The sequence below is a fragment of the Phalacrocorax aristotelis genome, chromosome 2, assembly GCF_949628215.1.
Source record: "Phalacrocorax aristotelis chromosome 2, bGulAri2.1, whole genome shotgun sequence".
Lineage (NCBI taxonomy): Eukaryota > Metazoa > Chordata > Aves > Suliformes > Phalacrocoracidae > Phalacrocorax > Phalacrocorax aristotelis.
The window spans coordinates 48581529-48607213 of record NC_134277.1 but is presented as its reverse complement, the minus strand read 5'-3'; the positions used below and the strand labels follow the sequence as shown (position 1 = coordinate 48607213).

General features: G+C 39.5%; 1 protein-coding gene and 1 long non-coding RNA gene across 6 annotated transcripts; one reads left to right on the top strand and one right to left on the bottom strand.

Annotated features, from left to right (window-relative positions):
- The first annotated feature begins 28 nt into the window (after window positions 1–28).
- On the top strand, window positions 29–25493 carry TOPBP1 (DNA topoisomerase II binding protein 1). Of its 5 annotated transcripts, none has more exons than XM_075083405.1 (28): window positions 29–112; window positions 489–576; window positions 1154–1288; window positions 1863–2006; window positions 2819–3000; window positions 3138–3331; window positions 4132–4311; window positions 5324–5493; window positions 6040–6203; window positions 6726–6973; window positions 7278–7597; window positions 8402–8574; window positions 9520–9731; window positions 11099–11391; window positions 13083–13256; window positions 14298–14407; window positions 14910–15033; window positions 15407–15556; window positions 16067–16175; window positions 16775–16967; window positions 17784–18010; window positions 19081–19244; window positions 20172–20286; window positions 20798–20961; window positions 21845–21985; window positions 23724–23813; window positions 24280–24441; window positions 24828–25493. In XM_075083405.1, exons 2-28 carry the CDS (start codon window positions 496–498, stop codon window positions 24969–24971), a joined length of 4563 nt encoding a protein of 1520 aa, XP_074939506.1. In that variant the 5' UTR covers window positions 29–112; window positions 489–495; the 3' UTR covers window positions 24972–25493. The 5 variants fall into 5 exon arrangements, 4 of the variants coding, with proteins under 4 accessions (XP_074939506.1, XP_074939505.1, XP_074939507.1 ...); XM_075083404.1 differs by having other exon boundaries at window positions 92–221; XM_075083403.1 differs by having other exon boundaries at window positions 103–225.
- LOC142052797 (uncharacterized) lies at window positions 6680–13790 on the bottom strand. Its single transcript, XR_012658998.1, has 2 exons — window positions 13724–13790; window positions 6680–9008 (listed from the first exon to the last, which is right to left on the bottom strand). It is a non-coding gene; the product is annotated as an uncharacterized LOC142052797 (long non-coding RNA).
- Window positions 25494–25685: the final 192 nt, after the last annotated feature.

The following is a 25685-nucleotide window of genomic DNA, read 5'->3' as shown; positions in this document are numbered from 1 at the left end:
CCACGCCCCGCCCAGCCCAATGGCGGCCCCGCCCCCGACGCGTCGGCCCCCTCCCCGCGCCTGCGCAATGCGAGAGCCGCCGTTTTCCCGCCCTCCGTGGCGGTGCCAGGCGGTGGGTGAAGAGACGGGACCGGGCCTGGGCGCTCGCCCCGCCTTGGGGCCGGGTTCGCGGCGGGCCGCGTGGTTAAACCGGCAGCGCCGAGCACCGCTGCGGAGCCGGGGTTGGTGGGTGTGGGAGAGCCTTGAGGTGGGCGCGTCGGGCGGTGGAGCAGGGCCCCGGCGTGTGGGGGAGGCCCTGGGGAAGGGGCCTGCTGGCGGGCCCGGCCTCCCCGTTCCCCCGCTCCAGCAGAAGTCGGCGGCGTGGGGCGGGCCCGTGGGAACGAGAGGGGTTCCGCAGCTTCTGGGGGTGGTGGGTGGTGCGGCCCGGCCCTGCGCGGTTCCGGGCTGCGCCGACAATGGCAGGGCGCTTACTGGGCTTTGCTTCTCAGTTAAAGGATGAAAGGTAGTAAGGAGCCATTTTTTGTGAAATTCATAAAGTCTTCTGGGAGCTCGGAGTATTTTCTTAAAGCTCTTGAGGTAAGTAGGTTTGACCACGTTTCCCGGTGAGCTTGGTGAATTATCTAATTAAATGATTCCTGTGGTTGACTTAGATGTAGCTTATACGTCTACATCTGGAAATAACGCTATTTCTGTAATAGAGGTGTTCAGTTTTTAATAAAGTTTTTTGAACAAGAACAATTTTGTTGAAATTACTTCTTGAACAAAAAACAATTATAAGTGCAAAACCTATTGACATTTAGTGAAGTGACACGTTGCTTGGCAGGTCTGAAAAGCGGTTGCTCATCTAAGCACTAAGCAGACTTAGGAAAGACACTGTGGATTGGTTTCCACCTTAAGAGGTTAATGGGGGCTAAAGGCAACCTGGCAGGGTCCTGAAAGTTTGTATGATGAATGTTGAAGTCTGTGTATTGTGAAGACTTGGGGGGGAATGAGGGGGACACATATGAGGGATTCTAGCCCTTCTGCCGATATACTCTTGAGTGGTAGCTTTGTCGTGAGCTGTTTCTAGTAGATGTGCTTATGTAGTTTCCACAGTGTTGGCTATTTGTGGTTTGTTAATTAAATAAATGTTCTATGCACGGTTTACTTGCAGTCTATAAAAGAATTTCAGTCAGAAGAACATCTCCAAATCCTTGAAGAAGAAGCAGCACTCAATATAAAAGAAAATGATAAATCACTTTACATTTGTGATCCTTTTAGAGGTGTTGTTTTCAATCATCTCAAAAAGGTACGCTACCCATCAACTTACTTCTAGCTATAGTCTTTCTTCTCTAGAAACACTCGTGTCCATCCTTACACTCTGCATGATCTCTTTGCACTGAATATAGCAGTATGGAGTATTCACAATATAATCTTTAAAACTTCATTGCATCATGTATTTAGGGAAGAAGATGACTAGCAAAGAATAAGGGTTATTTTGAAGCACGTGGAAAAATAAATAGTGTGATCAGTTCCAATTCTGCTGGAGTCACTAAGCTGGTGCTCTCACTTTTTTATCTTCTGAGTAAGGTGATTTTGCTTGACCTGCAAGGAATTGTCCAGCAGACAGACAGGCTAGGTGGAATTCTCTGGTGTGTTAGCTGTAGCATCTGCTGATTTTACTGAGGCCAGAAGACCTACAGTTGGAAATCTGCGGCTGAAAGTAAAACCAAAACTGTCAGCTACCTGGAGATGCTAGAGGGGGAGCAGGACAGACCAAGGGCCCTGCCTTCATCAGGATTCAGGGACAAGGAAAGCCTTGCTTATACTAGTGTACCTTCTGCTAATTTTCTTCGCATTTTTTTCCTGTTGTTTTATTGCAGCTTGGTTGTAGAATCGTTGGACCACAGGTAGTCCTGTACTGTATGCAGTCCCAGCGATGTGTCCCAAGAGCTGAGTATCCTGTGTACAATATGACTATGGCCGATGTAACAATATCCTGTACCAGCCTTGACAAAGATGTTAGGGTAATGCATTGTTAAAAATGGATCGTTTAGCTGACAGCTTCTTCAGATGGCTCATTACTAAGGCAGCAGTCATACTATATACAAGTCTAACTGCGCCTGTGTCTAGATGTATCTAGTGTTTCTGTAGTTTGTAGACTATGTATAGTTTATGTAGAGAGCTGTATGGAGAAAGAGGGAGCCTTGTAAGTATATGTAGTATGTAATAGTGTATATAGTGGTGTGTCTGTGCATGCATCTGTATTTATTACATAAGCATATACATATATAATCATCCAAGATCTCAGCTATATTAATATGGGAGTAAATACATGTTTCAGGGATTTTTATTAACTGATGAGATGGATCACTTATCTTGCTAGTTTGCCTGTGGCTATAATGCTACAGACAACATGCTGTATTTCTGGTTACTCAAAACTACATGGTGAAGACTTAATACCCAGTCAGCTATGGTTTAATTAGTTTATCTTGGAAGTTTTATTTATTCCGATATCTCTTTCTAATTTATACTGCCTAAAGTGTCAACTATTGTGAAGTTTTACTCGTATGGTATGATTAGAGTTATTTTTATTAAGGGGACATATTATGTTCAGCTTATCATAAATGCAAATAAAATTGAAATTATATTTGATGGTTTTTTAAGGCTTCCTTATATATCCATTTTGTGTTTTAAACAGTTTCTTAGGAGAAACCCATGACTGAAACCCATGGACAATTGAAACCCACGATTTTGTATTTTTAAGGTGAACGTGAGTGTGATGTAGGTTCTTTCTTTTTTCTTGATAATATTCTATATTTTTTTTTTACCCACCCAGGAAGAAGTTCATAAGTACGTGCAGATGATGGGTGGACGTGTGTACAGAGACCTCAATATGTCAGTAACTCATCTTATAGCTGGAGAAGTTGGCAGCAAGAAATACTTAGTAGCTGCTTCTCTGAAAAAGCCTATCTTGCTTCCCTCTTGGGTTAAGACACTGTGGGATAAGTCTCAGCAAAGGTATAAAAAACCAAAACAAAACTGTTTTTGTTTGGGGGACTGGTAATTCTTATGGTGATACAGACAGTTTCTTTTTCTGGTTGATTTTACTTGGAAGAAAAAATACTTTATTTCTTTTTTTTCTTTCATTCCTTTAGCATAATGAGATACACTGATGTTAACATGGAAGACTACGCTTGCCCTGTGTTCCTTGGCTGTACAATTTGCGTAACTGGCTTAAGTAGTTCAGACAGGAAGGAAGTCCAGCGCCTCACTGCTGAGCACGGTGGGCAATATACGGGGCAGCTCAAGATGAATGAATGTACTCACCTCATAGTTCAAGAGCCAAAAGGTAAAACTTGCAGAGTAAATATTATTTTCACTTCTTGAGTTGAAGTAGGGTAAATATGTGTAAGTGTAAGAGTTTGACCTGTCCCCGTGTCTGCTTCAGTTTTGCTCTTACTACTCTGTTTAGGGAATCACTGTCTCTGGGGAAGAGTAACACAGGGCACCCTTACTTTGCTCTAAAGGCTTGAGAGAGAGAACAAAAGAGGGAAAAAACAGAGACCCAGATGGTATTTAAGGGAAGAAAATGGGATGATCTTGGAGGGGATGGGAGCATAAAGAAAAACTAAGGGTTTTTTGGGAGAGCAGGATAGGTCTTAATTTATATGCTGATTGAAATTGCATTGTGGACTAATGTTTTTTAACTGATCTATTCTTTGTGCCTTCTAAACTCCCTGTTAAGATAAAATGAAAGCTCCCTTTCTTTCCTTTTTGGAAGGTGGAAGGATTGTAGTTTTACTGTGAGAAGAATGGGAAGGATCATCTTTTATTCCCCAATCTCCCTCCCTTTCCCTATGGGGAAATATACTGGGGCTTTTTAACCCCACCCCACCCCAAGTGCTAAAGCCCTTTTTATTTTAGTGCCCTGTCCAGACTGTACTTTTGAGCTAGCCATCAATGACATCTTTTTCTCTAATTTTAGTTAGAGAATAAACAATCAGCTTATTAGAAGAGGCCAGAATAGCACAGCTTGCACATTGAAATTAGTTTTTATGTGTCTTCATGTCCAGCCATCTTTCAGTGATCACTGTTTGATGCATTAGCCTTTTAGTAACTTGTGATTTTTGTTGTGTTTACATTTGAAAGGTCAGAAGTATGAATGTGCCAAAAAATGGAATGTGCACTGTGTGTCTGTGCAGTGGTTTTCTGACAGCATTAAGAAAGGCTTCTGTCAGGATGAGACAATATATAAAATAGAGGCTGGATCAAAACTGAGTAGTACACCCAGTACGTCAACACCTACGAATCGCGCCGGCAAGCCTGATGGTAAGTAACACCTTTTAAAATATATTAAAGTAAGGTAGGAAACATTTGTAGCAGGGAGGAAGAACTGTTTCAAATAAGTAGGATGCTGCTTGCTTTTGCAATGCTGGTTTGACATTTTGGGTTCTGATTCTGCTGATGCTTAAAACACAACAGGTTGCTTTTATACGCATTGAATATTCCAATGTGTGTAGACTTGAAACGTGCATAATTGTTTAAAAAGTAAACTTGGAATTAGGTGTATGATTCTTTGCTTGAGAATCAATGGTGTATATCTCCAAGTCCTAAAAAAGCACAACTGTTCATATATTTATAGTTTAAAAGAGTGTCTGTTATGAATTTAATCTTACAGCAGCCTTGGGGGAAAACAAATGCTGATTTATTTCTTTTTTTTCTATTTTTTTCTTCATGTATTTGTTTTAAATTAGTCTATGCTATTAACAGAAGAAAAGTTAAAAGCAGTAAACAAACATGGCAGCATGAAAGACACAGCCAGCTTCAAATGTGTCTGTCCAAACACCCATTCCTGACTACTACTTCAGGAAATGGCTGAGCAGGGGCACTGGGTTAGCACTACCAACAGAGCACTGGGAATTCAAGTTGGGTATTACGGAAACTGCGTATAACTCTCTTAAATCGCTGAGCTTCGTGTTGGTTTCTCTTTACCACAGAGAGGCCTTTCTATTTTTAAGAGTATTTCTAATAGGTGGCCACAAAACTGGAATAAAAGCTTTGAAAACCAGTCTCATTGGCTGCTATCTCGTAGGTGATATCCTTTTGGGAATAAACAGAAGGTGCATAAGCGCTGTTGCTAGTAAGACCATACTCAGTCTGTGTATAAATAAAACCCTCTGTTTAGCCAAGGTTGTACTTACCTAGTATTTTTTATTCTTCAGACTTTACATTGCATTCTAGCACAACAGAATTGTATGTGGTAGTCTTGTATCTTGTTTAGCGAAGCAGAAGAGAGCGATGAGCCAAAACTAATGCATCTTTATCTTAATTTTATTTAAAGATCATGCCCTTCCGGATGTCAGCCACATTTCCAATATCAATTTGAGTGGTGTTAATGAAACAGCATGTAGTTCTGCTATGAGCAGCAGACTCGATCCTCTTCCTGATGAGCTGGAAAACTTGGATATAAGTTCTTTTCAAGCCCCTGAAGATTTGTTAGATGGATGTCGAGTATGTTTAACAATCTAGACTTTGAAATGTTCAGTCATAACCCTGTGGAAGCAACTAGGTTGAAGCACTGGCAATTGCTGCTTGAGTAAATTGTTTCTATGGTCAGTAGCAAATGCCAGATTTATTTTGTGTCCACATGCTGTAGCTTGCTTGTGTCTACATATGTGTGTGTATAATTGTATTAAATATGTAGTATAAATATAAGATTGTATATTTATAGACATATAAACACTGTAGTGAATGGGTTCTAGTATTGGTGTGTGGTTTTGGGTGGGTTTTTCTGTTGTCTTGGTTGTACAACTTTGGCTGGGGGTTTATTCCAGTATTAAATACTGAAGTTTTACTAGATTAATTTGCAAAGATAAATTACTCAAATTCTAAATACTTGATTTTTTTTTTGCTGCTTCTCAGAAGTAACACCACTAGTTTCTGTGTTCTGCGGCAGTCAAAACAAATAATACCAAAATATCCTACTTCTATTTTTTCTTCTTTTTTACCTTTTTTTTTTCTTAAAAGCCCTTTTTGGTTTCTCTGTTCTCTTTGCAGATCTATCTGTGTGGCTTCAGTGGCCGGAAGCTGGACAAAATGAGAAGGCTTATTAATTGCGGTGGTGGTGTTCGATTTAATCAACTTAATGAAGATGTTACCCATGTCATTTTGGGGGAAAATAATGATGAGTTGAAACACTTTTTGGAAAAGGCAGCTCACAGGTTATGATAACTATATTGCTTAAGGTCTACTTCTGCCTTGATTTCTTTCTCCTACCACCTTGTAAACAAGAAAAAAATGTATTGATTTGAAAATCCTAAATACTTCTTGACTTAAACGACAAGGCTTACAGCTAGTATTCATAAGTACATCCTTGTGTGCTCTTGAATACTGTAGTCCTTTGGGTACCCATGGGTCACCTCAGTGAATAGAAAAACAAGTCGTCTTATCGATGAAAAGAGGTGTTAATGTGTATTTGTTAATATATTGAGGAGGAAGGATTTGGCAACCCAGCAGTGGCAGATACAATTGACATTACAGAAAATAAGTATGACATTCTCTGTTCTTAAACTGAAAGAATTTACAAACCTCCAGAGGTTGTTTTTTTTAAGTGCCAAAAGCTTGCTTAGTACTGGAATTACAAACTTCAGGTGTGTGCATATACTAGTATTTGCGGAGTGAGAAAGAAGAATCACAGTTCTGATACCTGCTGTAACTTGTTTGTATAACACTTTATTTTATAGGCCTCATGTAGTGACAGCAAAATGGTTGCTAGAGTCATTTATTAAAGGTTATCTACATCCAGTCGAGCAATATATCCCTCTAAATTACCAGCCGTTAGAGAACCCAATTTTGGAGCGACCTGGAATGAAGTCAATTCCTCCCAGAAAGAACAGTCTCTTGAAGAAAGAACCTGTGGAGGTTATAAAGCACCAGAAAGCTGCTGAAGATGACTTCCTCTCTCTCTATGTAAATAATGATTCTACATCAGGTATGTTCGAGGCTCAGCATACCATAGAAGGTTTAACTGCTCATAATGAGCATTTGAGTGCTTGCAGCATTTGCTTATTAAAAAGCTAGCCACATGTAGTATGTTAACTTCTGTATTGTTTTTTAGAAATCAAATTTAAACAGGCTGATGTAGAGCTTTTAACTAAAACCTGGCTGAAAGCAATAGAATACTGTCATTTCTTCATGACACTATTTTGAGTTGTCTTTGATGTTCTTGTCAAGCAATATTACTGTGGTTTGTTGGGGTTTGTTTTTGTTCTGGTTTTTTTTTTTTTTCCTTTCAGATGAAGTTGAAAATCTAACATCCAGAACCTTCAATGATGTTACTCACTTGGCTGTTCAAGGAGAGGATCAGTCTTCTGTCTGTAATGGTTCTTTGGGAGAGTCTTCTGCAGTGGTTGAAGGAGGCTTATTTGTCAGAAAGAGATTTCTTCTTCTGGGTTTTGGTGAAGAGGATGAGTCCTACATTGCAGATATTATAAAGGAGAATGCTGGGAAAATTCTGCCGCTGCAAAGCAGAACCATTGCAGACTATGCTGTGGTACCTTTATTGGGGTGCACGGTGAAGCCGACTGTTGGTGATGTTGTCACAAATACATGGCTGGTAAGAGAGTTAGACTTTCAGTTCCACAAGTAAACAGGTATCTATATTAGAAATACGACTTGTCGGAACGCAGAGTTATCGGTGACTTACATTTAAGTAACATACTGAGAGATTAGCCCCGTTTCATTTGAAATGTACTAAATGAAAGCATGCTTTAAAGCCTCTGCAAATATAAGGTATCTTTTATGTGTTTCATTTCATTTTCTACAGGTTTGTTAAATAGGACTTCATTGTCATGACTCAAAGGCTTCTTATATGAAAGTCTGGAAGCATTTTCTCTAAATAATGAATTGTAGAAGGAGCTAGTTGACTAATAGTGATTTCATTTCATATTCTTGTGCTTACGTTTTTCTTGTTTCATGCTTTTTATGGCTTTTTAACTTGGGGCAGAAGAGCAAGTCAGCTTTACAGCTCAAAGCCAAAAAAATATTAACCATATTTGCCAAGAGAGGGCACATGACGTAGGCTAACTGCTGTTAGTATTTTTCAGTACTTGGTAACTTTCTGTGAAGTAAACCTACACAGATCTCACATCACACCTTGAGCTACTTTGAGGGAGCCTCCAGGGTTGGAAGAGTAGTAACTGAAAAGTTCTGAATAGTGACTCAGTATGTCAAACCTGACAAAATAGTCTAAAAAAGAATTTGTCTGATTCAGTGGGAAATAACTTGTGTCAGATATAATGATGGAAGCAAGATTGCTTGTTGTTGAGTCCATAAATGCTATCATACAGTTGCTGAAGCATCATTGGATTTGTTGCTATTTGGCTTGATCTGCATTGTTCTCTCTTTCACCTTCTTTAAGATAACCTGTGTGGAACAGCAGCTCCTTTTAGATCCCCAGTCCAATCCACTTTTCACACCAGTCCCAGTAATGGAAGGAGTTACCCCTCTGGAGGATTGTGTTCTTTCTTTTAGCCAGTTCACTGGTGTAGAAAGGGACTCCCTGGTTTATCTGGCAGGACTGCTGGGAGCAAGGTATGTCTCCTGTCACCATTTCACCTTGTTCTTAGACAGCCAGTGTAATGAAATCTGTTATGTGTTTCATTTCTTCTTCTACAGGAGTAACAAATATTAGAGTGAAACCTCTTTTGGATTCTATTCACTTATAAACCTAGTGCTGAAGCAATAAGACATTATTCTATAGTTCTTCTCCTCTCCTTTAGAGAAGTTTAGTCAGTATTCACACAGCTTAATTTCTACCAGCATACGCTCAGTGTCATATTTCCCAGTGACTCAGTCACATAACTTTTTGCTCTGCTCTAGAACAGAGAAAAATAAAAGTCAACTTTTCAGGTGTCAGGCCTTCTGACTTGCCCTTCAGTTGTCCAGGAACGAACCATTGTTCCTCTTCAGTACTATCTGGTTCAGCCTCTGGGATGGTGAATTATTTGCTTCCAGTTCATCAGGATCTTTGAAAAACATTAAGAAAAACAAGTTTAGTCACAAAGTGGCAAAACTGTATAGCTTAGACCTGATTTGTGGACTGTTTGGACTAAGTTCTTTGTTGGTGAGTTCTCAATCCTGTGTCTTCTTGGAAGATTGGGTCCTTGAGAAAAGCTGTAATATTAAAGAAAACTGTTGTTCATTTAGAATTACGGTTGTTGGCTCCAGAAAGGAATCCAGCCTGTCCCATTAATCTTGCAGAAGAAGGTTAGGCCCAGCATATGATTTGGAAACAGGATATGTGAAAAATTCTGGATATGAGAAATGTTATGTTTTCAGTACTGATAATAGCAAAACATTACTGTTAACTTTTTTTTTGCTTGTAGGTGTAGGTTTAGCTCTAAAGTGCAAAGTGGATGGCCTTAGATAATTCTACTGGTTCTTTTTCTGTCGCTTGAATGCATTTTATAATAGTATAAACATGCCCTAGATTAATTTTTTTATGGCTAAATGAATGTTTTATTAATCTAATTTTAGAGTCCAAGAATTCTTTGTGCGGAAAGCCAATGCAAAAAAGGGAATGTTTGCCAGCACCCATCTTGTGGTGAGAGAACCGGATGGTTCCAAGTATGAAGCTGCGAGGAAGTGGAATTTGCCAGCAGTCACTGTAGCTTGGCTTTTACAGTCAGCAAGGACGGGAAAGAGAGCAGATGAAAGAAAGTTCTTGGTTGAAAATGCAGAGGCTGAAGGTTGGTTATTAGCAAGTTAGGGAATATGATTGTGTCTTAGTACTGTTCACGATAAAGGCAGGCATGAATTTTTTTTTTCCTAACATCTTCCAAGTATTAGAGCTAAAGGATATTTTTACAAGTACTTCTTCCATATCTTTTTTTCCTGCTGTTGAGAGTTGAGTTGTGATTATAGAAATGATACTCTGTGTCTGCTGCAAGTCTCTTGGAGCTAGTGGAGTCTTGTGGTTATCAGTCAGTTGGGAATCAAGCTCAGTGTCTCAGCTTTGTCCTTTGGGACACATATGCTGCTCTGTAGGTTGCGTGGGAGTTGATAATAGATCCAGCTTAGAACTTCATGCTCGTTGATGGGCAATGGCATGATGCCCCTGTGTTCAGTCCTTCATGCCTACTTCATCTCTAATGCTTCTGCTCCTTTTCCAGTTATTTCACACCTTTTATTTGGCAATATTTCTTCTGTGTTAAGATGTAGACTACAGTGATTTAATACCGAATGTTAGCAGACCTGTTTTACCAGTTCCTTTGTGAATTAATTATAAATTTTTGTCCTCTGACTTAGTGACCCATATGTTGTTGGCATAGGCACATCTTACCTATATATTAAAATATATTACATTTTTAAGGAAAGGTGGTGGTGGGGCAGGGGAAATGAGCAGTAAAATGTAAAAGCAATTCTCATGCTAATCTTTTTTGAGCTATAAAGATGATAAGTTGTGCGTATCTAGAAGTGTTTATGATGGATAAGCTTCAAGGGTTTATTCCTGCCTAAATCTTGGTCCTATTAATCCAAAGGCGTAAGGGACTGGAAGTGTACTTAGTGACCTAAAGAGGTGTGATTCAGTCATGAATGTGAAAGAAACTTTACGTTGCATGGGAATTAAGGAACCAGGGAGGAGAAGTTATCCTTAATGTTGAAAGGGAAGGATGTGTTGTGTATTACATTTTTCTTTGGATATGTGTTTTGATAGTTGTTGTATGACTTACGTGAGCTACGCAGGTACGTGTGGAACTGCAACCAGTGTGAGTGGGTGAGGGGTTGCTCGCTCTTTTTCAGACACTTAGGGTCAAGCTTAGTAGCAGTGTATCACAGAATCACAGGTTGGAAGGGACCTTGGGGATCATCTAGCCCAACCTTTCTAGGAAGAGCGCTAATTCAAACTAAGTGGTTAACTGGAAGAGACACTTGAGATACTGGCTTTTAAAATATAACTGTCAGTTTAGAGCATTTATTGAGGGGAATATGAATTATTTTTTAGGGAAAGGAAAGTCAGACAAACTTTCAGTTGTTTAAATAAAAGTGCATGTGAGAACTGTTCAAAAGAAAAAAATCAGATTGCTTGCTTATGTTTTCTTTGTTTCTTTCAAAGATAAGGAGAGTTCCATTACTCAGCTTAGCAAGACACCAGCAACTATTAAATCTCCTGATTCAGAACAACCTACTTACCTCCTTGAAGCTGGGAAAAAAACAGCTGTGACCCCTCTTGATATCAACAGGTTTCAGAGTAAAGCTTTCCAAGCTGTGATCTCCCATCATACTGAGAAGACGACAACCACTCTTGCACAAGGGGGGCTGCCACAGAAAGAACCATCTCTACATCTTGATACACCGTCAAAATTTCTTTCCAAAGACAAGTTATTCAAGCCTTCTTTTGATGTAAAGGTGGTCATCTTCGCAAATTTTTTTTGTCTGTAGAGCCAGTAGGGTTAAAGATGCGCATAAACTTAAATACAGCACAGAAAACTGTGCTTACCCCTTTTTATGCTGTTAACATACAGACTTTCCATTTTGAATAAAGCCAGGAAAACTGGCTTTGTTTGTTTATATATATTTCTAGTTCATGACCTGTGGACTAAATTTATTGACTGACGGATGCTAAAATGTCCTTAAGAAAGCTCCTTTGTGCTTATTGCATGATATACTCGTGTTCTACACACAGTACACAGTCTGTGTTCGTAAATCTAAAGACTGAGAAATGTAACAAGAAAGCTTATAATTGCTCCAGATATTTGGAAAGAAGTGTTTACTTATATTTTGATGAAATGGTACTTTAATGAGATGTTTTAATTTAATGCCTTTATAGTAATTATAAAACTGTTTTTGGAAATTAAAAAATGCATTAGGGTTTTGGGTTCATTGTCTCATTCTGAAGGTCACGAGAGGCTAGAAAAACTACTAGTCTTAATACAGAACAAAAAAACCCCTGACACTTAGGGAGTGTCTGTGCTGGAGCAGCTCTTGAATGATTCAGGTGTGCTTTGGAAGGCTTCAGGTTTGTTTTTAATTTTTGAGGCCTTAACTAAAAGATGAATATGCTGAATTTCTGCAAAGTTGTTGGGGTTTTGGGGAGTTCTTTGTGGATTGGTTGTTTCATTGTGTTTTTTTTTTTTTTAAATCCTCTGCCCGCAATAGAACAAAACACATATTACAAAACCAGAAGAATCTGGTGTTCTCTTTAGCTAGTTCTGCCTCATGAAGAGAAGACTCTGGGGAGACCCTATAGCGGCCTTCCAGTACTTCAAGGGGGCCTATAGGAAAGATGAGGAGGGACTTTATCAGGGATTGTGGTGATAGGACAAGGGTTAACAGCTTTAAACTGAAAGAGAGTAAATTTACATTAGATATTAGGAAGAAATTCTTCACTATGAGGGCAGTGAGGCACTGGAACAGGTTGCCCAGAGAAGTTGTGGATGTCCCATCACTGGAAGTATTCAAGGCCAGGTTGGATGGAGCTTTGAGCAACCTGGTCTAGTGGAAGGTGTCCTTGCCCATGGCAGGGCAGGTTGGAACTAGCTGGTCTTTAAGGTCTCTTCCAACCCAAATGATTCTGTGATTCAACTGGTACTCTGCTTTTTGAAATCGAATAGTTCACCACTCTTATAATTTTCAAACATAAGATATTTTAGACCAAAATTTCTCTTTTTTTTTTTTTTTTTTTTTTGAAAAAAGGGCAGTAGGAAACTTGGTGTTCTAAAAGTGCAGATAGAATCACATACTCATATGCAACTCTTGTGGGGGGAGGTATTAGTAAATTAAAGTAGTTGTTCGGGATTAGGAATACCTGGGTTTGGCCACTGTGTTTTCCAGTGAGGGCAGCTTTCATTGATGGCAGTGAAAAGAGAGATTAATACTGTATCTTCCTGTTTTGCTTATGCAGACTCTAAGATAGGGGTTGTCTTGTACTGCTTTTGTGCAATAGTACTACAGTTGCAGTTGCTAGCTGCTGCTGTAGTACACCGTCCTAGTTTAGGAGTGTGAAATCTTACTACAGACTATATTTGTGAAACTTGCACTTGAGTGAGAATTTTGTAATGTGCTCCTGAAAGTCAGTCAATTGCTTCTTTTTTTGGTAGGATGCTCTGGCAGCTTTGGAAACTCCAAGAGGTCCTGATCAAAAAACCAGGAAACTGAGCACACCTCTCTCCGAAGTCATCGGCAGAAACTTGAAATTGGCACTGGCAAACAGCACAAGGCATACAGTAGCTCTTAGTGCCAGCCCCCAGCTGACCACTGTACAGCCTGAAGTGGTACGAAATTTTGAGTTTCGGGAGCATACGCATATTAAGAAAATGCCGTATCTTTTGTGATCTAAGTTACAAAGTCATTTGTGAATTTTGCTGTGTGATCTATTTGAGTAGAAATCCATGTGATTATGCATTCTTCAATGACAGTTAAAGGAAGGTAAGGTAGAAGAGTTTCCGCCTGGAAGGCAAAGGATTTTTAAACCTTCTGCTGTCTGTACCACTATCTTGAATATTAAGCAATTGCTAAGTAACATGGCATATAAATATGTACCAATTTAGACTTTGTAGTATTGGAACAAGAGGATTTCGGCACACTTAAGAAATTCCTAGGCTTCAGATGAACAGGATTAAATATTTTGTGTTGGACTAGTTAGGAGCTCTTTTTTAATGCATGTGTCTTTTCCTATCTTCCTCTGCAAGGTGCTGCTCTCCTGCTTGCTAGGAGGTACAAGATATGATCAGTTGCTTACCCTCTTATAGAAGACATGTTATGTTCTCTTTTCTTGTAGTCATTTTGCCTCTTCAGTCTATTCTACCCTAGTGAGAGAAAACAGAAAGATTTAGGAGGAAAGGAGAATTTATGTATTGCTTGCCATGCTAGTACACTGTTTACTGCGAAGGAGGGGCAGGAAAGCTAATGGTCTTCAGCAAGGGAAGGCTTTCACTTCTTATTGTGTAGTCCTTATTCTTACTTCTTATTTTTTTCACTGCAGTAGAGCTGAAATACTTCTGTGGCATCAGGTTTGATAATTCACTAATTTCAGGAAGTGCTCAGGCTGCAATGAAAGGAGCAGAATATGTTCCAGGGAGACTGGCTGAGAGAGAATCCTTTTGTCTTTAGATTCCTAGTGCACAGAATGATAATAGGGCTGAGTTTTGCCCATGGAGTTTGGGAGTAGCTAAAATAGATAGAACATGTTTATCTTAGTTTTGTTGTTATTGCATATTTAACTACATGCTTCACTAAACAGTAAAGTACTTTTGTTATTGATAAAAAAACCTTTCCAACATGACTCTCCTATTTTTTCCCTGCTGCTTGAACAGGAAGAAGAGCCCAAGCCTCTAGCTGAAGTTGTTATATGTGTTAGTAAAAAACTTAGTAAGAAGCAAACTGAACTGAATGCAGTAGCAGCTTCTCTTGGGGCAGACTACAGGTATCAACTGATACAAACAGTGTCTAAGCTTCTGCATTGATACATTGATAAAGATGAGTCTTAGCATTTTAATATACTTATCTGTATGACCTTTTGCTGTAGCTAAACATTAGATTTCACCACCTTAAACACTCTCTATTGCAAAATAAGGCCATTCATTTCTAATGCAAAGTAAGGCCATCTTGCCCTCGCCACCTCCCTGGTATCTATTTATTACTTAGATAAAAAACAGGAAAACTGAAGTAAACCCGCTCCTCTTCCATATGTTTTTCAGATTTAGTTTTGTTTACTTCAGGAACGCTTTCAAAAGACACTGAAATTGTTCTATCCTGAAACTGAATGCTGTCGTCTTTTTGTTGGTGGAGTTGTTTATTTAGGCATAACAAAATGGGCAAAACAATATTTTACCATCAATAAGGGATAGAACAATTTCTGGGATAGATTTCTAATATTTTTTGATAGGAAATTATATCTTCAAGTTGTATTTTGTTTTCTTTTCTAGATGGTGCTTTGATGAAACAGTAACACACTTCATCTACAAGGGAGGACAAAATGACAACAATAAGGAATACAAATCCGTTAAAGAACGGGGTATACATATTGTTTCAGAACACTGGCTTTTAGAGGTATGGAGCTTGCTTTGTTACCTTATTAAAAGCAAAGGGAAATGGAGGTTTCAAACCAGTTATATGGCAGTGGATTTTCTGTTTGAATTTATATTGAACACATATAGTAACTGATGTTTTGCATCCTGCTTTGCATTTATAAATTGAGCAATCAATTTTCACTGATGTACTTTTACATTGTTCTCCATGAGGAGAAGAATTCTTTTCCATTTAACATGTCTATTACACGTTTCCCAGAATGAGAACCACACTCTCCTCTTGTGTAAAGTACTTCTCGGTTGTGTTCTTATAAACTTTTCCTATGTTTAGATGTGGAATTTCTTTTATCGCAATCAGTTTCCCATCTTTCTTTTGTTAACTGATGTTATTACAGAGTGCCCGAGAATATAAACGGCTTCCTGAATCTCTCTTTCCTCACACTTACAATCCCAAAATGAGCCTGGACATCAGCACAGTGCAAGATGTTAGGCTCTCCTCCTCCAGTAAACTTCCATCAACTGGAAAACCAGCCGAGGAAACTGAGGTATAATGTGTGATATGAATTCATGTTCTATGAAGCAATTTGGATTCAGTTAACTTAATTGTTATATTAACATATTAATAAAAAACATTCATGCTTATTCAGTGGTGCACTGAATCAGGTTTAGCTAGTAATTAATAGTTCTTAAAGTCCCTTAAGGTTTTTCTGCATTTGTAATCGTCATCTTCTAGGGTGATGCAGGGAGACACGGGCATTTCAGGATTAGAAGTGCTTTCCAAATTTGAAATTATGTAGGTCCAGTCTTTGCCTTCTTTTGTAGGTAACGAGATCCAAAGTGTGAACTTGCCTTAGTAGACAATTAGACTGCAGAATAGGTGGTGTAACTGACGCTGCTGTTCACTGTTTTATTGCCATTGTAGTAGCAGAAAGGTTAGATTTACTCTAAGGCAAAATTATTCATCTTCAGAATTTATACAAGTGTTGAACATGAGTAAAAAGCAAAAAAAAAACCACCCAGTATTTCAGAATTCTACTTGTCTTAATTGTTTTTAGATTATTCCAGTGGATGAAGACGATGCTGAAGATGATGTAACTACTGACCATATAAAGGAAACGGTCACTGCAGGGGAAGAACAAATTGTTACAAGTGAATCCAAAGGAGGTGAATATGAATCACTGTTTTCAGAATAGTTGTGGAACATCAAACTATCAATATAAGCCTTTTAAAGTTTCAGGTTCTGAATCTGAATGCAGATTAAGATCTGGAAGCTTTAGGTACTAATTTATATACCAGACAAGCACAGCTAGCCCTTACTGTTGCTGGATGTGAGGGAAGGGTTTTGCTCTCTGTGGTAAAGACTGACAGTCCATAAGAAAATCATGTTCATCCGTTGCAAATTACTTAATTGCTATTTCTTTGGTTTTTTAAACACTGAAGTTCGTCTTTAACATCACAAATCACTGGTTTAAAGTATACCTTTTTTTTTCCTTATATAAGTAAATACGTTGTGCAAGAATTGTGGATAAAAGTTAGATCACGTGAGCAAATTCAAATGGAGGTTTCTACATGTGTCTAGGAATAGGTGACTCAGGGCATATGTAGTTTTCCTAGATACCTTTTTCCCAGATACCTTTTCACACTTCTTATTGTCTTGGTTTAGTACTGATGCAGGGTGGGGGAAGCTGACCAGAATTTTAGTTACTTTTCACTTGTTACAATATAACAGTCTTGATGTTGTGAGTTTTGTTTCTTCTCTTAAGTTTTAACCCAAGCACTAGAAATGAGGGAGAACTTCCAAAGGCAGCTGCAGGAGATCATGTCTGCTACATCGCTAGTGAAACCACAAGGGCAAAGAGGTTCCCTTTCAAGAAACAGTTTTGATGGTTTGCCAACTACTCCTGATAGCACACGGTCTGTGCGAAATGGCCGAAGTAGGGTCTTGGAAGCCCTAAGGTATTGATTTGTGTTTCAACGTATCTTATTTTGTCCTCGTGGTGCATACTTAGACAGTCATTGAAAGGTGAGTAGGTTTCCAGGGTTTTCAGATGTATTATCTTTCTCTACTGATGTACTTCAGTTGCTTCTCTTGCAATTCACAATCTTTAACTGGATGTGCTAGATAAAGTCAGAATGAATATTATCTTAACCCATAGTAGGTTTCTTTTTGTTTTTCAAAAAAATCATAAAATAGTATGATTGCTTTTTAGGTTTGAATTGAATTATGCCAGATGATTTAATTTCTTTCTCTTTGGATTAGTTGGTGTTCTTATAGATTTTGAAGAAACCATTGTTGCAGTATTTCAGTACCTGGGTCATATACCAGTAGTAGGTATTCCTGCAAAGCACCTCTGTGCTCTTTTCTCTCCAGAGAGTAGGATTTGAGCTCTAACAGTGCTGAGCTACAGTGAGAAAGTAATGGAAACCTTGCAAAATTGTTCCTTTAGCTTGGTGTTAATTTGCAAATTAATAGGTTCAGTAAAGAGCAGAGTACACTGATTTTGGGAATAATTTATCAATATGACGCCAAATAAAAACATCTCCTACTGATATTTTGATTGCTTTTTTTCAGTCACGCTGACACTTAGGCCCACAAAGCCAGGCTGCTGGAGTTGCATTTATACTGAAAACTTCCCCTTTCCTAGCCATGCTTTCTAATAATGAGGTCACTTGGATACCACAGATGATGTGATCAGTAACACATTACCTTCTAGTATGGTAGTCTTCTGTAAAACAAATGAATATTTAAGGTATTTGTGCTTTTTCCCTTAGGCAATCCCGTCAGGCACTCACAGATATAAACACAGAGCCATCCCAGAGCGAGCAGATCATCTGGGACGATCCTACTGCAAGGGAGGAGAGAGCAAGACTTGTCAGCAACTTCCAGTGGCCTAATAGTCCTTCCCAGTACACTGAGCAAGGTCAGAGTAACGTCAACAAAAACATGGATGAGCCTGCCGTCAAAGGATCTTTAGCTGATGCAGAGATTGCTGATATAGGTAAAATCAGAAATACAAGATCCCTGTTCTTTGCTTACAGTATCCATTTGATCTTTGAGACTTTTAAAATACAGTAGTGTTTGAATTCTCCTTTTGAAAAAAAAACAGTGAGTATTGTTGGCATTTCTTGAATGCCAAAAATACAATTTTACATCTTTGAGCTCCATTTTGTGTTGCTGTTTTTTGAAGAGAAGCTTTCCTGTCCATTTGCCATTTTTGGTCAAACACCAAGGCAGCACCTGTCTTAAAGTCAATGTGGATTATTTTTAGGGAAGCTTCCAAATTTTTATTTGGAACCACAGCTGTTTTTCAGGTAATAATTCAGGTGGGTATGGTGGAATTCAAATGGGAATACCAGTAGCAGAATCTTCTAAATTATAGTGGGAATATTGATAGGTGAAGAATGGAGATACAGGAAGAAGATACCTATGAGCCTGAAAAATGGGTGTGTCAGAGCTGCCAGTGGACATGCTTAGGTCAGGATTATGTGAAGATACCGTATTTATCGTCCCTGTTCTTTTTGAAGTCTTTAGTCTACTGCTAGGGCTAAGGAAGCAACATACGTATGTTTTTTCATCTGTTTTTGCTTTCTTCCCATTCCTGCCTCCTGAGAGATGGTGGAATCCTTCATTTCTCTCTCCCCACTACCTTCTTCCTGCCTCCAACTCCTTCCCTCAATCTGCTTACAGAGTTTCTGCTTCTGGCGACAGTATTCCTGAAAACTGACTCTGTCGTAGAGGAGGTTGAAGAAAATTAGCTAAATGCATTCAATTGATTTTTGGTTCAACTGAATCAGTGCAGTTTAGCCAAAGAAATTAGGCCATTTGAGGTTTTTCTTTTTTTCAAAACAAGGCATCCAGGCACATGAGTCTGCAATATTGCACCTGGGGGGGTTGCAATTGGAAGACTATCTTTAAGAAGGGCAACAGTGAAATGTAACTGTGCGCGTTGTAGCAGCAGTTGTGTTTTGTCCTTTTAGGATAGCTACTTTTTTACTACTATTATTTAAACTTTATCCATAATTATATGCAGCAAAAGACAAGTCATGCAAAAATGTTTTACTCTCACAGCTGTTCCTGAGGCTGGAGATGGAGATTTGGTGGAGGGTCTAAAAAATCCTGTCTGTAGAGATCCTGAAACACCAATTAAAGATCACTTGATCCCCACTCCACAGGCCCCCAGCATTGCTTTCCCACTGGCTAACCCTCCTGTGGCACCGCAGCCCAAAGAAAAGGTTTGTCTTATGAAGAAATGTTTGTGATCATTTGTGTTCTGAGAGCTGTAGTGACACTTCAAGAACTTTCGAAATTGAGGGTAAATATAAACTAGGTGAATATCTGCATTTAAAATCTTGGAAGTGGATTACTTTTGTGTAGTCCTCTTTCCTCCTTTCCTCAAGAATTTGAACAAGTAATGTTTGTTCAAATAAATCTTGTTTGTTCAGACAAATTAAGCTTTTTGTCCTATTAGTTCCTGCTGGAATGCTGAGGTGGGCTTTGGAGTGGAGGGTTACTATGTGTATTACTCAGAGCTCCTCCAGCCATGTTGGGTTGATGGAAAAAGGTTTAGACTTCTGTTTCCTTGGTGGTATCTGGAATTTACGTTTAGGTACAAACTTAAAATTATTTTTCTGCCAAAAACCTCATTCACAATTCTGCTTTGTTATAGTGAACTTGGAAGTGGCTAGGAAAATGAGCTTAGCCTTTTGCCCACAGTGTATGACTTGATGCTCAAACTTTCAGCAGCTATGTGCCTTCGGAGGCATAACGTGTCATGTTAGTAAATAAGCTGTAGTGGAAATGCATAGAGGCCCTCAAAGTTATAGAAAGTCTGAATGAATGAGGCAGTGTGATAGATGGATGATGGTTTCTTCATGTGTTCCGCTTGGCATTCAGTGGATATGAATGAAGGATTAGTTTTTATGACAGATTGGTTCAGTTGTGCCCTGAAGAAAGGGGGAACCAAGAGGATGTTAATCAGGAGCCTAACGTTGCTTTGATAAGATCTAAGCTTTTGTCAAGCGTCTGACAGGTTTGGTTCTACTTTTCCTGGCTAAAAGAAAACTTAATACAAAACTAACCCAGAATGTTTGGCAGAGAAATAGTCAGCTGTCAACCTAATCTTCCTGTCAGATTTTCAAAATCTGTTACTGTATTTCCAGGCTGTTACAGAAGATGAGAAGGCTGATGAAGAACCAGAAAAACACCGTAAATTTCAGCTGTCTTCTCTTAATCCTCAGGAAAGATTTGATTACTGCCATCTGATTGAGGAATTAGGTACCAGATATTTGTAAAATGCAAAGAATAGTATGTGTCTGTAAGCTGGTCAGCTGTGGCTCATTGGGGAAAAGAAAGGGCTTCTGTTAATGACTCATCAGATCTGAGGTCTCAAATTTATGGCTTTCTGTGCTTGTGAGCAATTTTTGAATATGTTGTTATTATGTGAGTGACCAGCTTTGCCATCAAACAGCAACGGTTTTGTCTCTGGTAGTTTCTTTTAGCTGCCTCCATAAGGGCCTCATTCTTCACTGTCGGAAGTGCCCAGGACTGCTGTCCTCTGGTGTCTCATTGCTGTCCGTGTTACAGTGGCACTTCATTTTTATCAGAGCCACTCTTTCCTGACTGCTCCTCCTTTCTTGCCAGCTTCTTCCCATGTCACTTCAATGATAACTCAAATTTACATATGATAATATTAAGTATATTCAAATCATTCTCACTCTGAGTTGACTCTCTGTGGTAGAGTATGACCCTTAAATATTTTGAGTCAAATTCATTCCTCACTTCCAAGGTGGAATAGTACTTGAGAAGCAGTGCTTTGATCCAAGTTGCACACACATTGTTGTGGGACATCCTCTTCGAAATGAAAAGTTCTTGGCTTCGATGGCTGCGGGAAAGTGGGTGCTTCATCGTTCCTACCTGGAGGCATGTAGAGGAGCTGGCTGCTTTGTTCAGGCATGTGACCTTATTATTGAGAAATAAGTATGTTTCACTTCTTCTCATTTCTTTTTATTTTGCACTACTAGGAAAGGACTTAACCTCTCAAAAGCAATTAGCAGTATGGGGTGCCTGAGCCTTGGGAGTTTTAGGGGATCCAAAGTCTAAGAAAGTTTTGTCAAAGTTTTCTCTGAAAACTAGTCCCAGACCAAACTCCTGCTATAGGACAAATAAAATACCCGCATTTTTGTAGTTAGTTTTGAAAATCGAAGCTTGAGTACCTTTTGGTAAATTCTTATTGGTATCAGCTAAATTTATGTCAGTCTTGTTACACCAGGAAGTAATTCCTGATCTTTTCAATAAATGAATGTAATAGTCTTAAGCGATCCAACTCCATAACCACATACATAAACGTTTTTTAACTCTCTTCCAACTCGTCACCTCCCTAACCTTCACACTTCTCCTGTGTCTAGCAGTTCTTTTACATTGACCAGGCTAACTTTAAAATAATGCCTATAGACTGGTTCACATCTTTGTGTCAAAACGAGCTTTCATTATTTTGGAAGACATTGCAGAAATGTAGTCGATGGTGTCCAGAATAGTGAGTTGCTTTGCCCTGCTGTTGAATTCTGTTGAAAGAGGAATCTGTTTGTCTGCAATGTGACTTGATGTCACAGAAAACATTAGTTGATTTAGATACTTATGTGCAACTAAGAGCCATATCTCTAATTTTAACTAGAGCTGTTTTGGCCAGGTAAAATCAATATATAAAGTTAGAGTGAGTTGGGATTTGTTCTGGGGTTTTTTGTCTTTTTTTTTTCATTTTGGTGTGTTTTATTTGTTTTTTCTGCTGGTAAAGTTGGCAGGACTGCTTTATAATTCAAGCTTATGATTGTTCTAGGAAGAAGATTATGAGTGGGGAAGTAATTCCATACTTAATGTTTTGCCTGGAATCAATGTAAACCAGAAGAAACTAGCACTTGCAGCCATGAGGTGGAGGAAAAAAATTCATAAAGGGAGGCAAGAAACTGGTATCACTGAGGTATTTAGATACTCATGTAAGTTGTACAGTGTGGGTGGACAGGACAGGGATTGTCACCAAGAAACTCAGAAATTTAACTGGCAGGGAAAGGTAATCTGCCTTGTTATTAAGAACAAAATGGCTTAGCTGGATATATTCTAGTTAAGTAATTTGCTTTTAAAAAACCTTTTAGTGCTGGCATATTAGAAGTCTTAATCTCCTCCTGAACCATTGTTTGCTCTTTTTGCAAAGCTAGAATGTGGCTACTTATGTAAATGTCCCTTGGCCAAGAAGATGATGATTAATTACACTTCAGGTGTCTGGGGAGCCAACCTAACTCAGCTTTACTAGTGGTGTGGTGTAAGCCCAGCTGGCAACTCAGCACCACTGCTGCTCACTCACTCCCCTCACAGTGGGATGGGGGAGAGAATTAGGAGGGTAAAAGTGAGAAAATACTCGTGGGTTGAGATAAAGACAGTTTAATAGGCAAAGCAAAAACTGCACACACAAGCAAAGCAAAACAAGGAATTCACTCACTACTTGCCATCAGCAGGCAGGTGTTCAGCCATCTCCAGGAAAGCAGGGCTCCATCACACCTAACAGTTGCTTGGGAAGACAAATGCCATCACTCCAAACGTCTCCCTTCTTCCCCCAGCTTTATATGCTGAGCATGATGTCATATGGTGCGGAATATCCCTTTGGTCAGTTGGAGTCAGCTGTCCCGGCTGTGTCCCCTGCCAGCTTCTTGTGCACCCCCAGCCTGCTCGCTGGTGGGGTGGGGTGAGAGGCAGAAAAGGCCTTGGCTCTGTGTAAGCGCTGCTCGGTGGTAATGAAAACATCCCTCCCTGTGTTATCAACAGGGTTTCCAGCACAAATCCAAAACGCAGGCTCATACTAGCTACTGTGGAGAAAATTAACTCTATCCCAGTTCTAGCACAACTAGGAAACTGCAGCTGGTACCAGCAGTAACAGTTACAAATCCCGTGCTGTGCCATATAGGTGAATACAGCTCTCTGGACAGCACTTCCAAAGCTCTAGCAGCGAGAATACTGTTGTGCTTCAACCATGGCACAAGTTTGCACCTTTCCTAAAGTACCTTCTGTGATTTTTATGGTGCAAGTCCCATAGTCTTTCAGTGAGGTGTTTGAAAGTGGAATTGGGCTCCCCAAAGCCTTTTAACTCCTTTCTCAAATCAGTCATTGCAGTTGAGTATCCATTGAAAAGTAGAAATATGCCTGATGTTTCAGTCACATCAGGAGAAATCTTGACTTGCACGTATATTAAAATAGCCTTCTTAAATGAATGCTTGTAACAAATCCTCTATACCCATTGCCTACTTGTAAACCAGAGTGAGTGCTTGTGGGAGGCAACCATTTGGCCCTAGGTGCTGTTATTGTAACTGAGTAGATAACGAAGTGCATGGGGGAGGAGGGAAGTGTTGTTTCCAAGTAACTGTTTTTCTTAATATGTGTTTCTGTGGAAAAGTGCCTGGTGTTCTGGAAGAAGTACTCATTGCTAAGAGTCTTCTCATAGATCAGTTTGCCCATCTCCCTATGCAGGTGAAGGGGCTTGGTGTCAAGCTGCCTGGCACTATGGTGTTGGCCCAATAGTTGTATGTTGTGTGGGGTTTTTTTGGCCATTTATACTTAAAGACAAAACTAGATGAGCACAAATCTTCATCTGATGGATATTCATGAAAGGAGCAAATTATAGATTTTAGTACCAATGTACTTTTGACTAAATTGAGGCTTTTATCTAGGGAGCTTTCAGTGGCTGGAAAGTGATCCTGAATGTTGACCAATCCAAGGAAGCAGGATTCAGGCGCCTTCTTCAGTCAGGAGGAGCAAAAGTATGGTGGTTTTTTTTTTTTTTTTTTGAATAATTAAATATGCATATGTTCGGTTTGTTTGGGTTTTTTTTTCTGTTAAATTCTCTGCTGGGCATTTTCCATGTGAGTAAAATGCCTTAACCAGCAAGATTGCTTACACAGGATTGCTGAGATACGATGAAAGGGTGGGAGGGAAAAGCTACGTCACCTTCATTTTGCATGTGGTCAGGCAGGGCAGCTTGTCTGAGGTCACACAGGCCAGTAGTGCTGGTGGGAACTGAAGGCAGAATTTCTGTGCCCGGCTCTGATGAGAAGGATCACCCTTCCTGGAAGGTGCATGATGGTACAGAACGCAGCTGTAAATGGTATTTTATTTACCCCTGCTTTGCTAGTTAATTTGATGAGTTAAATTGTAGGTCATGAACTGCATTTGTCTTGGGGAAAAAGCACAAAGATAAACTCATCTTTGTCATGTTTCAATCTGTAGGTGTTCTCTGGTCATTCTGTGTCTCTCTTCAAAGAAGCAACTCATCTCTTTGCTGACTTCAGTAAGCTGAAGCCAGACGACACCAGGGTTAATGTAGCAGAGGCGGCAGCACAAGGAGTGAACTGCCTGAAACCAGAGTACATCGCGGACTACCTCATCCAGGTGTGCATTGCCGCGGGCGCTCCCAGGGGCGGCTGGGGATGGGGCAGGCCCCTTGTCTCCAACAACCCCAGTCACCTCAAGCCTCTGAAAGGGGCTGCTGCTCGACCGGTCCCGTGCTTCCTTTGCCAGGAATTGTGGCCACAAGTGCCCGTGCTGAGTATTTTGGTCTGTGGCCTCAAATTTTAAATGCTACAAAGTGACTTGTTCTAGCGCTGGCAGTGGGATCAGTTGCAGGATAGGGAGCTTGCAAAAAACGTATTCAAAATGGAGGTGTGCAGCGTTCGTTTTGTTATTTTAAATTTTAGGAAACCAATGAGCTGTTTCTTTCTTCTCAGAAGCTTCTTGAGCTAAACCACTTTTGTTTTCTTTTTCTTCCTCTATTGAAGGATCCACCTCCCCCAATGGAGTCTTACTGCCTGCCAGAAGCTCAATCTTACCTTCAGAATAATGCAGAACTTGGAACTGGAGTGTCCCAGAAAAGAAAAGCACTGGGAGAAATGAGCAGAGTCAAGCGATCCAGAATACACTGAGCTAATTCTGTGTTTCTAATTTGTACATTTTGAAATTAATATTTTTAATTTTTCTGGTGAGGATGAAAAAATATAAACTTTGAATTTCACTTGTAATTTGTCCTGAGATTAAAATAACTTTACAATCGTACTCATAGATAAGATTGCTTTGTTTACCAGTAGCATCTAAATATGTGGCAAGAGCTCATCCAAAAAACACTTTGTCTCAAAAATGTCCTGAAAATGTAATGTAATGATTTTGTTCAGGGACACCATTGTATAATAATAATTCAGTACTTTGTGAGATGCTTATCACATCTTTTATCTGTCTGTTGTTGGGAAAATAGCAGTTGATAAGAATTCTGTTGCATTTCCCATGCAGTAATGGAGTTAGGTTTTACATGAATTTTAAGTCTTTGGGTATTTTTCTACTGGAGAGGAAAAGGGAAACCGGACAAAAAGAACTGGCTTGTAAATTTTTGTACTAAAAGAGGGTGTAATAAATTATTTCTATAAAATAGAGGCGCTGTTGAGGTACTGCCATTCTGGGTGCTCATGAATCTGTTCAGGAACCACAGAACCAACCGCCTTTGAGAAGAGGTGAAGTTTGTCTGACTGTGCTCCCTGTTTGTCTGTGACAGGAACCAGAGGCAGAACAAAGGCCCTAGTTTCCAGCAGCTGGAAATTTACTCAGACAACCACAATATTTGACAGACTGTTTGACCTTTTAATAAC